The 15735-nt window shown below is 30.2% G+C and overlaps 1 protein-coding gene across 1 annotated transcript; it reads left to right on the top strand.

The window, feature by feature from the left end:
- Window positions 1–408: 408 nt before the first annotated feature.
- On the top strand, window positions 409–8885 carry Drak (Death-associated protein kinase related). The gene is made up of 8 exons (XM_067266690.1): window positions 409–569; window positions 782–968; window positions 3108–3320; window positions 3404–3542; window positions 5235–5361; window positions 5864–5912; window positions 6007–6186; window positions 7718–8885. The coding sequence occupies exons 2-8, from the start codon at window positions 823–825 to the stop codon at window positions 8112–8114; spliced, it is 1251 nt and encodes a 416-aa protein (XP_067122791.1). The 5' UTR covers window positions 409–569; window positions 782–822; the 3' UTR covers window positions 8115–8885.
- Window positions 8886–15735: the final 6850 nt, after the last annotated feature.

Raw genomic sequence — 15735 nt, 5'->3', positions numbered from 1 at the left:
ATTTTCTGCAGATTACGTTGCATTAATAAATTTTATGGTTTTATCTTATATAAAAGTAAGATAAAAAAAACCATAAAATTCTTAAATTACAGCAGAGATAAGTAACGTTTTACAATGCGTACTTCAAATCGACATTACGAAAATTTAGGAATAACGAAAAATGCAATAATATATTTTATTTATAATTTTATAAATCGTTACGTATTAAATTAAACGGAATAAAAAAAATAAATAAAATTGTTTATAAACGTATTTAAAAATTGAAATAAACCGAATGGAAAATATTAAACGTAACCAGGAAACTGCACGGAATTAAAAAAGCAAACAAAAAACACTGTACGTATTAGTTACGATGTCTATGACTCGAGCTGCAGCCAATCAGCTGCCACTCCGACTTCATTCCCAATTGGAATCGGTCGGGAGACGTTCATTGTAGATGAGAAGACGAACGTGGACGTTACGATTAATTCCGTCCACGTTCATTTAGTTTAATTATAATAATTAATGTACAGGTAGCTGGAAAAACACAACCGTCGTACTTTATAAGCCAACGCTAATAGAATTAGAAAGTAAGTATTAACGTTTTATTTATTTTATTTCTTATATTAATCGATTACAATAGAAGTTAACGTACGAAATACGCGTATCCGACAATAGAAAGTACTGTTAGCGTTATAGAATAGACAACGGAAACTGGAAATAGAAATATTTCGGCATTAGGTTAGTTTTTTTTCCTTTTAAAGTATGTTTGACCACAAATGTTTTTCGTTTCCTTATTTAGGTAGCCATTAGCAAACGTCGAAGAGGGTTCGAGGTCACAAAATGGCCCTTAACCTGGACGACAATTTGAATAATAATCCCGGCGGCGTGCAAGGCCTTCTTAACGAAACACATTGTCCTCAACCACTTTATATTAATACACAACCAATCACCGATGTGTACACGGTCGAATCGAGACCTTTTGCCAGGTAAGTTAAGAGCTTGTTTGTTGATCTAAATGCATATTAATTCTTTAGATTACGCGCTCTTCGGTGTCTGTATAGGTAAAACTTCTATTGTCTCTGTTTATACAGTGGTAGCAACTGGCTTCCTGGTATGGTAATTACCGGATTCAACCTTTCCCCTACAGTTCGAAAAAAATAATAATAAAAAATGAAGCCTGTAGGCTAGTAACGTGTAGCCTGTTTGTCCCACATACCTGTCGCCGAACAGGTCATGAATCATGAACGATTCCCCCGATCTCTGTGCACGGGGGAGAACCTTGAAATCCGTAGCTAGACGTTGAGTCAGCTGCAAAACTGCCGCCACCATTTATGGTCATGGAGGTTTAACATACGCTCCATAAATAACGCTAAACAGAGATGGGTCATCCCTTTCACTTTATAAATACAAACTGTAGAACAATGACCCGTTCAGGCGTGGGTGGCTTTAGAATTGTTTCCTGCCTAATATAGTCTTTAGCTACCGTCTTACTCCAATCGATGCTAGAATGATGTTAGAGAAGAACGAAAGCCCGTTGAACTCGAACCAAGACCGTGCTCCCCGGATGACTCACCTCTAACGACCTTGCTCATTATCTGATTATGTGAAGGGGGAACAAAGTCTCCCGCGGCTTATGATATCATCGAATATGGTAAACTTTCTAATCGAAACACTACATATGTCCTAATTCGTTTAACTATTTTGGCTTCCCGCTATTGATAAATTATAAGAAGAAAAAAAAAAGGTGAAAGACGACTTCGGGTCAATAGGGCGAATCAAGGTCAATTTTTTTTCTATTTCTTTCACCTTTAGGCTAATCGGAAACATTTTTTTTTTCTACAAAACGTTTTAATGTCACATGAATTCGATTGAGGTCGATTGTCTCGAACAGACAAACACGGATTAATATTTTGTTTACGAGAAATAGGACACGGAAGCCCTGGATGTGTTTGTTGTGTACCTTGCATTTTTTTAAAAGCGGGGGATCCGAATTAAGTGTAAACAGTGACGAACCTAGAAATTAGAGATTTGTTTTCGTTTAAAAAAGTGGGGCCTCCCGCGATGTCTGGGTCAACGAACACATTATTTTAAGTCCTTTCCAAAAGAAACATTTCCTACTGTCTTTCCGGCCGATAGACTTTCCCCGTCTACCGAAACGCTATGCCAACTATGTCTGGCTTAAGACCAAACGGGATCGTTTCTCAAAAGTTTAAATATCTTTTTCAGAATTAAGTTCGTCGCTACAGATTTCCGCGATACGAAGCGAGTTTCGGTACATAAAAACTAAACGGATCAGACGTTTTAACGCGCGTACGTAATAAATGCATAATTTTGAAGAACTGGATTATGCAAAATGTAATCTATCCGGTTGTTACGATCCGTCTGGTAATATTGTCTGGTATCTATGCGACATTGTCCGGGATGTCCGGTCACGTGACGTCCGCCGGAAACGGATGCACTTTCCGTTGGAGGAATGTGGACGAACGGGCGTTGTCAGATTTGTTAGAGATTCCAATTCAATCTAACGCGTTTGAACGGCTGACGTCATATTTTTAATGCCTTCCAACCGCGCATATCGCATAATGAAAATTTATGTTTCGTTAACCGGCGTCCGGTCGATTGTTTTGATATACGAAAGTCGCGGGTTGTTTATCCTTTTCGATAAATTTTCGTTGGTATTCCTCGCTGGTGTCGCTACGAATATTTGGCAGAAGAAAACTATCTTAAGTGAGCGTAACCTAGCCAAAATCATTCTTCGGACGTCGTCTAGTTAAATTAAACACACCTATTAACAAGCTTACGTCCTGCAGCATCTTATTATATTTGCTTCGTATTCGCTGTTAATGAACTCTAATATTAAAATTTTCTTACTAATAATAAAATTATGAAACGTAATCTGTGCAAAAGAAAAAAAAAATCCACCGACGATAGCTTTGAACTCTTATTAGCCTAATTTTTGAGCCGAGTACAAGGACTTTTCCGAAAGTAAATAAATAAATATTCTTATGAAATCTAGAGAAATTCTGCCAAAAATATAACCTATTAACTTCAATCGGTGAATATTTACCGTTTTGTCCTTAATAATAACACACAATTAACGACTATCTTTTTCTAATTAATTATAGGGGTAAATTCGCTACAGTCCGACGATGTTGCCATAAGGAAACGGGCATTAAATATGCAGCCAAATACATACGCAAAAGACGAAGAGCGTCTGACGTTAGACACGAAATTATGCACGAGATATATGTTTTGAAATTGAGTGCAGTCTGTCCTAGAATTGTGCGCTTGCATGAAATATACGAAACGTCATCAGAAATCATCCTAGTTCTAGAAATGTAAGTGGATAAACAAACAAAATAAACAAACGCTTTATTATTATTATTATTTTTTTTAAACAATGTTTTATAAATCCGAACAGGGCAACGGGTGGAGAAGTGCAGCGTGTTTTAGAAGACGAAGAAGTAATTTGTGAAAGAGATGCATCTCGTCTGATGCGCCAGATATTGGAAGGACTGATCTTTCTTCACGATCTCAATGTAGCACATTTAGATCTTAAGGTATAAAAATATGTTGTATAATTTATTATCATTCTAGACTAGTTCCGCTCCGGGGTTAATATCGAATGTTTTTCGAGCCTTCTGTTTAAAAAAAAAGGATATTATGATACCAAACCGGTTTTTTTTTCCCCCGCAGTTTTCCCGGCTGTCCCATATCCAGTGGCCGATTTTAATATATCTGCCCTCGATTCTCCAAAAACTTCGATGCGAGATGGATAGATGCTCGTAATAATAACGTGTAGCACCAAAATGTCCGGTATTAAGATTCCTATGCGTCTTGTCTTGTATAGAAGTAAAACCCCCAAGGACTAACATTGTCATAAACTAGCTCCGGCAATGAGGTCAGGGGTAAAAACCGATTGACCGAAAACAATTAATTTGCTGACTCTGCAAACTTCTTTAGCGATTCAGCGAAATTAAATTGAGCAAATGCTGATGCGGTACTGGAATGACCCGTAGAACCATTTTTCTGGCTTGTCGCAAGGACGTTTGTTGTTTTAACCACGCCTAAAATTCCGTCGAATTTTTTAAACTTTTTTTTTTTTTTGAAAAAAAGAACGAAAAATTCCCAAGTAATGATTTTCCAGTTTATGACAGACGGGGAATGGTTTTCGTGCTAGGACTGATAACTGGTTGTTAGTGACCTTCTGTATTCGATACCAGAAAAAAGTTCATCCGCTTACGTCACGTATTCATTGAAAATAAGCTACTGTCTTGACGGCTCCATGGGGAATCCGGATTGACGTCGTTTTGGTGCCATTCAGTCGTTCGACCCTTTTTTTTCCCATGCCAGATTTTAGTATCTATTCAGCTGTTAACCAGTACTCCAGACTTATCGTCACCATCCTGGTTTATTTACGCCTTAATCAGGAAAACCGAAACTTAAAAAGGAAAAAAAAAAAAAAAGAAGTTAAACTCATCGTAGAATTTTAAACACATTACTGATGATTATTTATTAGTTTACACTAAACCGCTAGACGTGAAATTTTCTTCTATAATTTACGGCTTACAGACAGAATGTCTTAGCTTGTTTTTATTACTTTGGTGTTCATTATTTAAATATATATATATATATATCTTCAGAATCTGTAATATAATTTAATTTTATTATGAAATAAATGCGTTTGAGTAATTTTCATATAACATCCACCATACTAATGATGACAACATTAAACAACTGTCAGGATATATTTACAGTTATTTTAATAATTCTTATCAATAGATATTTCGTGCCCATTTTTGATAATATGTTAATAAAAATAATAAATGATTCAGTTGTAGAAATATGAGCTTAGTTTTTCTTTGGATTTACAATAGTTGTAAATATAGATTGTAGGTTGTATTACAAAACTTTATGTCCTTGATATACCCCCCCATATCCTGTAAATTTTAGATAAGTAGTAGTAGTTATAATAGTTAGATAATACCAATTTCAGGAAATAAATTCCTTTCACTTGTAGGATTTTTATTGGATTATAATATATTTAAAAAGGTTTTTTATATATACATATATATTTTTTCTGTTTACTGTTTAGTATTCTTTATATTATAACAATTTCCTTCTTTAAGTTTAAGGAAAAAAGAATTTTAAAAAATCTGTTCGTTCACCTCGCCTATTAAGTAGAATATTAAAATAAGTAATTATTTTTAATCTTTAATGTTTAAAAATATAAATTTTAAAATTATTTTCAGCCTCAAAACTTACTTTTAACAAGTGCATTTCCCCAAGGAAATATTAAGTTATGCGATTTCGGTATTTCTCGTCTCATTACTAAAGATATCGAAATAAGAGAAATCGTAGGAACTCCCGATTACGTAGGTAAGACTAAAAAAAGATTGTCTATTTAAAAATGATTTTGACACTGTTCAGCATTATTAAGATTGACTTTTAATAGTTTTTGAGACTCGAAAACATCCGACTAATTCGATGTTCTGCATCTTTCATTGTCGAGTAATAAAGAGCTTACTACTTTTGGCATTTTAAAAATCAATGCTGACTGAACATCTGTCAAACAACTAGAGAGTTGTTTCACTTAGCATTTAATGGCAAAAGTCCAACACCCTTTCTGTCAAGCTGCTATACTTAGAAAAGACCTTGTCCATCTGGCAATTAGATGTGGAGTGAAAACTCTTCAAACATCTATACATGGACTTTTTACAAATCTAAAATAAAAAAAATAATAATAGTCTTACTTATGATTATTTTAGTATTTTTGCTTTTCATAAATGCATTCATAATTTTAAAATTTCAATTATATAAAAATCTTTAAAAAATAGTAATAAAATGATTTTGTTTTTAATTTCGAATTCTATTATTCTAGCACCAGAAATTCTTCAATACGAACCAATTACCTTAGCTACAGATATGTGGTATGTTTTAATTTGCTATAACAATTAAATAATCGAATTAAATGTTGTTTATTTCGGTTTATAAAAATTTATTTATTTAATTCGATACTTTCAGGAGTATTGGTGTTTTAACGTACGTTCTCTTATCTGGTCATTCTCCGTTCGGTGGAGATTCAAAGCAGGAAACATTCTGTAATATCACTCACGCTCCTTTAGAATTTCCCCCAGAAATGTTTGCTAACATATCGAACGATGCCAAGGATTTTATTCAAAGGTTGCTAGTTAGAGAACCATGGTGAGTTAAATTTATTTTAATTTAGTGATACTTTATCGTTTTCTTGTGTGTCCCTTAACAAAATAAAACTATTATGTAATGGTCTTTTTTCTTTTACGACGTAATACAATAAAGTTGAATCTACTATATGGTTAATTGAATTTAGTAAATGTTCAATTTCGAGCGATGTTTGATTCAAAATTGTTAATAATAATGACGATATTTCATTCTCGAGCAGTAGTAAATAGAACATTACTTGTAATTCATTACTCAATGACTATAATTTAGTGTTTTTACTGAAGATTGTATTCATTTTTCACATACCTTACAATAATTGCTAGATGAATACATTTTTATGTAATGTAACTGTATGCGAAGGTCACATCAATGATAAAGCATGTTATAATCCTTTGACTTTTATCAGATATTGGAGTCAGCAATGAAGGTTGCATGAATGAAATAACAATGGAAACATGTAATGCACAATTTTCCTTTCATAGTTTACCATTTTGACAATGAATAGTATTGCATAGAACAAGCTATGTAATATATTGTTTATTGTTTTATTTCAATATTATAAAACTTAGAACAATGCTGAATGTGGTATGTAATGAACGTGTCATTAGAACTATTAAAAATATAAACATTGAAGATTTTTATTATAATTAATCATCAGTTTTGTCCTCAAATTGTACTGTCACAGATTTTAGCTAATTGTTTGTTTTTTCTTGTTTTGGCACATTAAACGAACAGTTATTGATAGCAAATTATTGGGTCAAGACTGTGTCGTGTCATATCATTGTCAGTCAAATTATAAAAACTGAATAGTAGGTTTAAGTAGCATATCATTATCTAAAAAACTGAAATTATGGTCTCTTTAAAGTGTCAATGGGTGAAGCATTAAACATTATTGCAAATAGCCATTCCATTTTTAAAGTGTGTGTGTATTTTTGAGAAAAGGTAATTTATACATGACTTTTAAAGTAATTAAATAACTAAACTTGATTATTGATGCTCACTAAATAAAGGGGTTCATTACCTCTGATTTATAATAAAAACTTTAATTGCATGATTTTGATTTAAACTTTTAAATATTTACTGAAATGATTCATATTGGTACTATATTTATAAGATTGAAATAAAGTTGAAACTTATCAAATAATGACAAAATATTTATTCTGAATGTATTTCAGTCAACTGACATAACTGTTTTTACAGTATAAATAATTTTATGATATGTTTCATACTATATAAATTTCTTTTAAATTAAAAGGATATACATCTAAAACTTTAGAATAATAAGAAATCTTAGAATGAAGTTATTTTTATAACATATACTCTTATGATATCATAATTTTATTAATATATATTCTATATTACATCTAAGAAAATGTTTAAACTAATGAAGAAACAAGCTTTTGTTTAATTTAATTTAAAAAGTCAATAGCTATTTTTATGTCCACAGGAAAATACTCGTACATTGTTTGTTCAGTTTTAGTTATGTAAGTTTTTTTTATAAGCAACTTTCTTTATTTGTTTTATCTTCTTTCAGTGAACGCATGACTGCCAAAGAATGCCTACAGCATTCTTGGATTTGTGAGAAAACTGTGTTAAATAAGCCTATTCCTTCGGCCTCGTCGGCAACAAATACGGACATTAAGAACGGCGTAATAGAAGTTCCTCGTCAAGTTTCTGCAAACGCGGAAAACATTTCGGACGAAAATTCGACTAATCCGTTAATGCCGTTATCTCAGCAACAAAACGAATTAATGGAAGAGAAACGATCGCAGTATATTAAAGAACGAGGATGTACGGAAGAACATCAACAGAATAATAGAAATATTTCCGAAATAAAAACTATGGTTGTAGAATTTAAAGGAATAGTTACAAATAGATTAATGTTTTCAGAAGAAATTATAATTGATGAAAGAGTTGGCATAGTGTACTAAAAAATTTTTTTTTTCAACTAAAATATTAGAATAGTATCTCAGGCCATATACATCTAGTATTTGAACTTCTATTTACAAATGTTCGTAATAATAGGAAATTTAGAAATTTCACCCGTATGCATCAAAATAGTTTCGTAGTACGAAACAATCTTTCCACTCGTTCTTCCAGTCCTTATCTAAAATCCGAATTAAAAAATTTCTACCTGTAAAGTACAATACGGACACTGCCTACAAGTTGTTGATTTTTAAATATAATTGTGAAGTCTTCCCTTCCAATAATGTTTACCTTTTTCATAAAGATGGAATATTTTGTATCATATCTGCCAATTAACTAATCCATTTTGTGGCAATAATTTAAATGTAACAAGTTTAACAATATTAATATACAAATAACGTTATATCATGTGCCTTTCTATATTGTATAAACATTGTGTGCAAGACAGTTTGCGGACAATCACAGTCATACCAAGTTCATATATACTGTATATTATATATGTATAGCATACGTTGCCGTTTCTGATAAAAAAAAAGGAGTTTTGTACGATAGATAAAGTTAGAAAACAGAAGAGAGTTAAGAGATTTTGGTATTTTTTAAATGTTTATAATGGGAATGTTTTTCCTACTTTAAGGGGCTTTTTTTTTTATCTGAAAAATTTGTTTTGCTTGCTTATTTATTTTATTTTTAATCACCCATTGAGGTTATTTGTAAATATTTATGTGCTTATTTAGTTTAAGCATCAATTTTAAATAAAAAAAATTATATATATAAAATTTTTTTATTTATTTTAAAAATACAACTAGTAATTATTTTATACACTACTAGCAAATGTAAATGTTAAAAGTGCATGAAGTAGAAATGCGAGATGAGCAAACTATTTTAGAAGTAGTCTATATTAATAACAAAAATTTTAAATATAAAAATTTCTATTGGAGTTGATAATGTCGCCAACCGAAAGATAATTTTGTAATATATCAAATGACATTACATATTGAAAACTTGCAATAGCTTTTTTTAGAAATTTTTACTTAATGAATATTCATGAGTAAATTTGGAAATGACTAAATTACTGAAATTTGTTGCTTAACCAATTTAAATTTTGAAATTTCAAAAGGTTTTGTCGTCATAACATATCTCTTGATAACATATAATTCTATAATTCATTAATCTTTTAAAAAATTAATATTAAATACAGTATATATATATATATATATATATATAATTTAAGAATTTTTTTAATGGGTGTAGATTAAGATAGCAATTAATGGCTACCTTAAATAATCATTAAATTTTTTTTTACAGTTTATTGCATAGAATTACACACAATCTCAATTCTTTTATAAGTAAATAGGCCAAAAAAAATTTCGAATTTGGATCAAAAGCATTAATATTTAATTTTTTTTTCTTTCTTTTTATAAAGCAAATCCTGTTTCTAAGTGCACAATTATTTCTTAGTATCATCATCATCATATTCATTAATTAGTTCATTTTTTGAAGATGTATTCATTGGGTTACTTAGGATAAAATTAGATCTGTAACAGTCCATTATATAAAACCTTCTACACATATACAGTGTCTTTGCACTAGATTATGTATTTTTTTTTTTTTGTATAAATCATAATCATAAATATTAAAATGTATGAGTTGTTTTACAAGATAATTCTTATCCTTTGTTTCCTAATCCTATCTTAATGCTGGAGCGTTAGGATGAAATATCTGAATGATATTGATAAGTTTTAATAGTCAACACGTGTTTAAGAGGAGAAAAGAAAGCGGTTTACACCAATTAATGAAAATATGACTTTATATTAAAGAAACCGATTAATTAATAAATTATATTTTCAAAGAACCTATAATTTACATATCAATAGCTAATTGATGCGCTTCCACATCTATAAGGAAATAATACATATTATAGAGATGCCGAACATCATCAATTTTCGAGTTATTAGTCGTAATTAATGCATCAAACTAATAAAAAAAAATACGTGCGATTCGTGTTATAATTCCTAATCTTTATTCATTAAGAATTTCTATTATAGCAAATTAAATATTATAAATATGTTACTTTTGCATTTATGAATTTTATGTTGCATGAAATATTTGCTCGAAAAAGAAAGGTTAAACGTTCAAATGTTTCTGTTAAGTGTTTGTAATTGAATGGGTTTTAATTTACATGCAATTATCACTTTCCGTGCTCTGAAATTTAATCTATCCAGATATCTATATCTTTACTTAATGCACTTCCTTGCGTATCTTATTACTCTTTTTAATTCTGATGAATTGTATACACGTTACACCTTTCCAACAAATAAAATTCGCTCTAGATTTTAGCGATTTTGACGAAAATTTCTGTGCACAAAAATGGTAAAACTTTTACCTACAGTTTTCAAAAATAAATGAGGTTTTCGAGCTGGAGGGATGCTCCTATTTCTCTAAATATTTACTATCGGCAGATTTAATTAAAATAAAATTATGCACATATTTATAAATATAAAGAAATTTTATTATTAATTCACATAATTTCTAAATTTAAACATATTTGTTTGCACTTCTGAGCACAAGATGGCGGTAGTAATTGTCACTTGTTATAATAGCGAGGTTGAGACCGAAGTTTGAAACGTGAAAACGTGTACGTCGGACGTCCGGCGCCGCTTTCTCGTAAGCCTAGAAGTTCGACAATGGCGTTTGGAATGTCAGTGGAATCGTGCTCGACATTCCAAACGCCATTGTCGAACTTCTAGGCTTACGAGAAAGCGGCGCTGGACGTCCGACGTACACGTTTTCACGTTTAAAACTTTGACCTCAACCTCGCTAATACCGTAATTAAATACAGTAAATTTTCGAAGTACGTAAAATTGAGCATGTTTTATTAAAATAAAATAAACTGAGTAAATGTCTAAATTTTTATTTTTTTTTGTATAAACTTAAAAGCAGATGTTTTGCTATAAAAAATGGTATTTGAATGGTATTTAATTATTTTATTTCACAACATATTCGAAGCCGTTTCTAGCTAGTTCTAAATATAAGTTAATTTAGAAAAAAAATGAATAAAATATCATTACTAATTATATATATTTTAACATTCTTAATATTAATTTAATACGTTTAGATAAAAATAAATTATATAATTATTCATTCGTGTATGTGGTATATAAATTTCTTCGGAGAAAATTAATTTTCAAACTTACAAAATCTGTCGAGTAATTTAAAGAGATTTTGTAATCTTGTAATAAATTGTTTACGGTAAAATTTTAATTTTCTTCGTATCATTTTGCAAGCTTAATCTAAAATAATTCAATTTATTAATTCTTATTACAGAATTTATTTACGCTTATTACTTATTTATTAGTTGACTTTCTTATCCACATTTATATCAACGAATAGAAAACTAGGTTAATGTTACCTATGGTTCCAAGATGGCGGCTCGTCTGATTCCAGCAAGGAAACAGTGGGGGCGCACGTTCTAACCTAACAACCTATTCTAATAATTATGGTAATTTATTAGAATAGGTTAGGTTAGGTTAGAACGTGCGTCCCCACTGTTTCCCTTCTTCTATTTGCTGGAATCGGAGACGAACCGCCATCTTGGAACCATAGGTAACATTAACCGAAAACTATTATTAATTCTATTGCTATAAAAGCTTCATTTTTAGTGATAGATATGACATTTTATTTAAATTTTTTTCCTATTTTTTCTTATAAACTTGCTTCTTTTTTTTCCTACAGAAATATTTAAGGGTTTGAATTTTTCCCAATAACAAAAACTTGTATTTATATTAATTATCTTATTTATTCTCCCTCCCCCTTTTTTATTTTGAAGTAGAAAGGCCATTGTAATCTATCAATTACTATAGGTCGAATTTTTTTTTTTCCTCCTTTAAATTACGCACGAAAATAAATATCTTAAACAATAATGAATAATCTTATATAAAATACAAGAAATAATAATAGAGAAATCATAATGGAATATTCCTTTCAATATCTTTAACAAGTATACTTCATGCTATGACTCTTATTAAATTGTTATATTGAACCCATTAAAGTTCATTATTTCGATTAACTCGACCTGAAAAATAAATCTGGATACGCCCAAATTCCTTTCGGAATGCATTTTTCATAGTTTGATGAAGTTCTCATTCATCCTGTTTTTAAAAATAAAAGTTAAGTAATCATTGTATCATCTATTCAACGGGAGAAACACGTTTAGTTGTTTCGAATAAGTAAGAAATTATTCATCCGTTTGAATCACTTTCTTCGACATTCTTGTTGTTTTTGGAAGCATTTTCCTTTTCGCACGGGGAAAAAAAAGCTATTTAGGATCGCAGAAATAGGACAATTTTTAGAAAAGTAAAATTTTTCCTAGTTCCTTATTGTATACAATACGTGCTCATCAAAGCAAACTACGGTATTGTACATCACGTCATTCTCTAAGAACAATCATCCATTTTTCTATTGAAAAATCAATGATGCATCTAAAAATAAATGTAATCTATACTATATAATATAAAAGTTAACCTATAATTATTCAATAATAAGTTATTCGGTACTGTACAATAAAGGAGGATAATAAATAAGATACGTCCACCAATACGTATTGTTTTTTTCTTTTATTTGCAATTATAATAATTTAGTTAATTTATTTGTTTCGTATCGATTTATAAGAATAGAATAGGATAACAACATACTAAATTTATATTCTAGTTGTAAGGATTATTGGTAATAAATGTATAGAAATACAATAATTCCAAACTTAGATTTTGTTGTAAAATATTATAGTACGAGATATTTGTAAATAATTAAAAGGTTAATTATATATAACAATTTTTAACACTAAAAAAATTTAATCTACATTAAATATGATTAAATTAATTCAACTTTTTGTCACCAGATGGTAGTTAGATCTATTTACGTACAAAACAGGTACTGTTTTGTTACGTATAAAGAAACTTGCGTGTTATATATTTTATTACAGTTTATTTATTTATTATTTATAAGAATATATAATAAAATTCATATTAATAAATACAAAATTAATCACATTCTATTCTTGGGATGTCAAAGAATAGTTAATTTTTACGGGTGGTCTTTCCGGGATATAAAAGGTCCCTCTACTCATCCATTGTGGGCCTGAAAAATTATTTTAGTTCTCACAAGAAGGAGAGTTAAAAAGATATTTATAGTGAAGAAATATTATTAAGAGATATTCATTAAAAATTGCGGTATAATCACTATATGTAAACGATGTAAAAATTTAAATTTTTGCCGTCGATTAATATGATACATAACAAAGATTACACAGTAACGATTAATCCTATACTTGTCAAAGGATTTCACTTTGAAAACAACTTTTATATATGAATATAAGCATCAATACTCTGAAAAAAATCCCACGATCAGTTATTGTTATTTGAGGAAAATTATGGCCGGAAGCCGTAAATAACTGTTGAGATATAACTATTGATAACATCAAAAATAATATTGTTTAAATGAAGGTCGAAGCTGAAACTAAAAAATTGACGATGACAAAAGTTTAAACACTTAGGAAATTCTAATACATACTTAAAGATTTACGCGATGAATTCCTTATTATGTCATTCTAAGAAAATTTCTTATATTATGTTACTTTTAACTCTTTCCACAAAGAGGGACTTTTAATCGTATCCATTATGGACTCGGTCGGGTGATCAGCTACGGGTCTAGGAATATCCAAGACATACCACCCCAAAGAATTCAGGGATTTGTTTGGTCGCATGGATTCAATCCCGGGCTCTGAGAGCCCGGGATTGAATCCATGAGACTGATCTGAACTCGGGTCCAGATCACTCTGAGCGACAGGCAGTTTTTATCACCACAACTATCCTTCCATAAATTCTCCACTACAAACGCAAATTTAACAACGTAAAATACATAACCATTCTGTCTTTGAGTTTTACTTGGAGCTATACTCAATTTTTGCTCAACTTTTCCTGAAATTATTAGACAATAATATATGCTGCATGTTACGTCGGCATAATTAAGAGTCACCAAAAAAAAAAAAAAATACAGCAATTTATATATATATAATTTTAAATGCTAATAACGAGTAAAATCGTCATTAAGTCCGACCCTACTCGAGATATAACACACCAACCTCCTCTATCTCCCCATCCCGTCGATCTTTATCCACCAAAATTTAATAGTATCAATCAATCCCCCTAATACACAAATCTCCATGCAAAATTTCAGAAATTTTCTACAAAAGATACAGGAGTTATTAATTAAATAAACTTCAAAGTGGATGAACAAACGTATGCTCCCCACACACATCCATACATGTAGAAAACCCCCAAATGTTTTCGCATTTTTCGACGTTTCAAAGTACCCCGAATCCAAAAATATAAAGATATTGGGGTCAAGACAATTTCATAGAAATTTACTCTAAATGCATTCTATAACCCGAGGAGGATTCAGCCGTTCTTAGTGATACTCAAACAGACCAACAGCAGACATGAATTCGAAAATAGCCAATAGAAAAATTTCGCAGAAATTAGTTCGGCAGCTCTGTGACATTCTCGAACTATTAGAAATAACTTATTAATTCTTTATTGTAAAAACTCGTGAGTAAACAACACTCTATGGTTTTAGCTTTACTTATAAAGTTTTATCGTGTTGTAGCATCGATTAAAACAACAATTGTTCCTATTGTAAACAATGTATTCTCTACTGTAGCAACAATATCCAGTAAATAACGTCTAAATTTAGAGAATTGTTGTAACATCCACGAAGAATAAATCCGTCGCAATAATGAGGATGTTCGGTTAACACGTCATCAATGACGAGATGATGTCCGATTTAAAGACAAGTAATTTCAAAACAATAGATGTCACAAAATCATACGACTAAATCGTACTTTAGTTTCTTATATTTTTGATTAACTTTACGATAAATCTTTTACATTAAAAAAAATTATAAGTATCGTTTATACTTTTCTATTTATTAAACTCTTTGTGTTGTGTAAGTTATTGTTATTTTATTAATAAAAATGACATTTTAAATCGGCAATTAAAATAAATGATAGTCATTTTATTGTAAAAAGGAACGACATTCGAAACTCTCAGAGGTCGAGAGAATCTGGGCTAATTACTTTTCATTTCAGTCCTTTAATTAATATAATAAGGCACAGAACAGCGTTAAAAATCATATTAAAATTTAATAAGAATTAAATATTATCCTTAATACAGGATATAAAAATGCAATGGAACGATTAATTTGTAACAAATGTTTTTGGGACTTCTTATATAAGAGACCCAAGGGCAAATGGAATTCTTCTGGCCCATTTTGTGGCCCGACTACATACTTTGTAATGTAAAGAAATGTGTAATATTCTTGAATAAATATATAAATAGATCGAGTTGATAATGCTTAAAAACTTTTTTATTCCGAGGATGATAAAAATTTAATATAGGTCAATCCGCATAACAACTTATAAACAGTTTTAAAAACAATTGAAACAAGACTACTTTTAAAACGAACTGGAAGATCTCGACAAGCATCCTTGCAGTGTCATTGTTCCTCAGAAAGAGTTACGCTGGCTTTTTGCTCTTTTTTTTAACAGTGTAGTTATTTAATAAAACTATTTTC

This window comes from Centruroides vittatus, unplaced genomic scaffold (genome assembly GCF_030686945.1).
Source record: "Centruroides vittatus isolate TY-2023 unplaced genomic scaffold, ASM3068694v2 contig_2818, whole genome shotgun sequence".
NCBI classification, from domain to species: Eukaryota; Metazoa; Arthropoda; class Arachnida; order Scorpiones; family Buthidae; genus Centruroides; species Centruroides vittatus.
Note: the sequence above shows the minus strand (reverse complement) of the source record. Positions and strands in the feature narration are given on the sequence as shown.

Excerpts from the sequence above, each read along its gene's own strand:
- Drak (XM_067266690.1), top strand. The coding sequence starts at position 823 with ATGGCCCTTAACCTGGACGACAATTTGAATAATAATCCCGGCGGCGTG. Across the intron at positions 5,913-6,006 it reads ACCTTAGCTACAGATATGTG|GAGTATTGGTGTTTTAACGT; the intron begins GTATGTTTTAAT and ends CGATACTTTCAG. Across the intron at positions 6,187-7,717 it reads TTGCTAGTTAGAGAACCATG|TGAACGCATGACTGCCAAAG; the intron begins GTGAGTTAAATT and ends ATCTTCTTTCAG.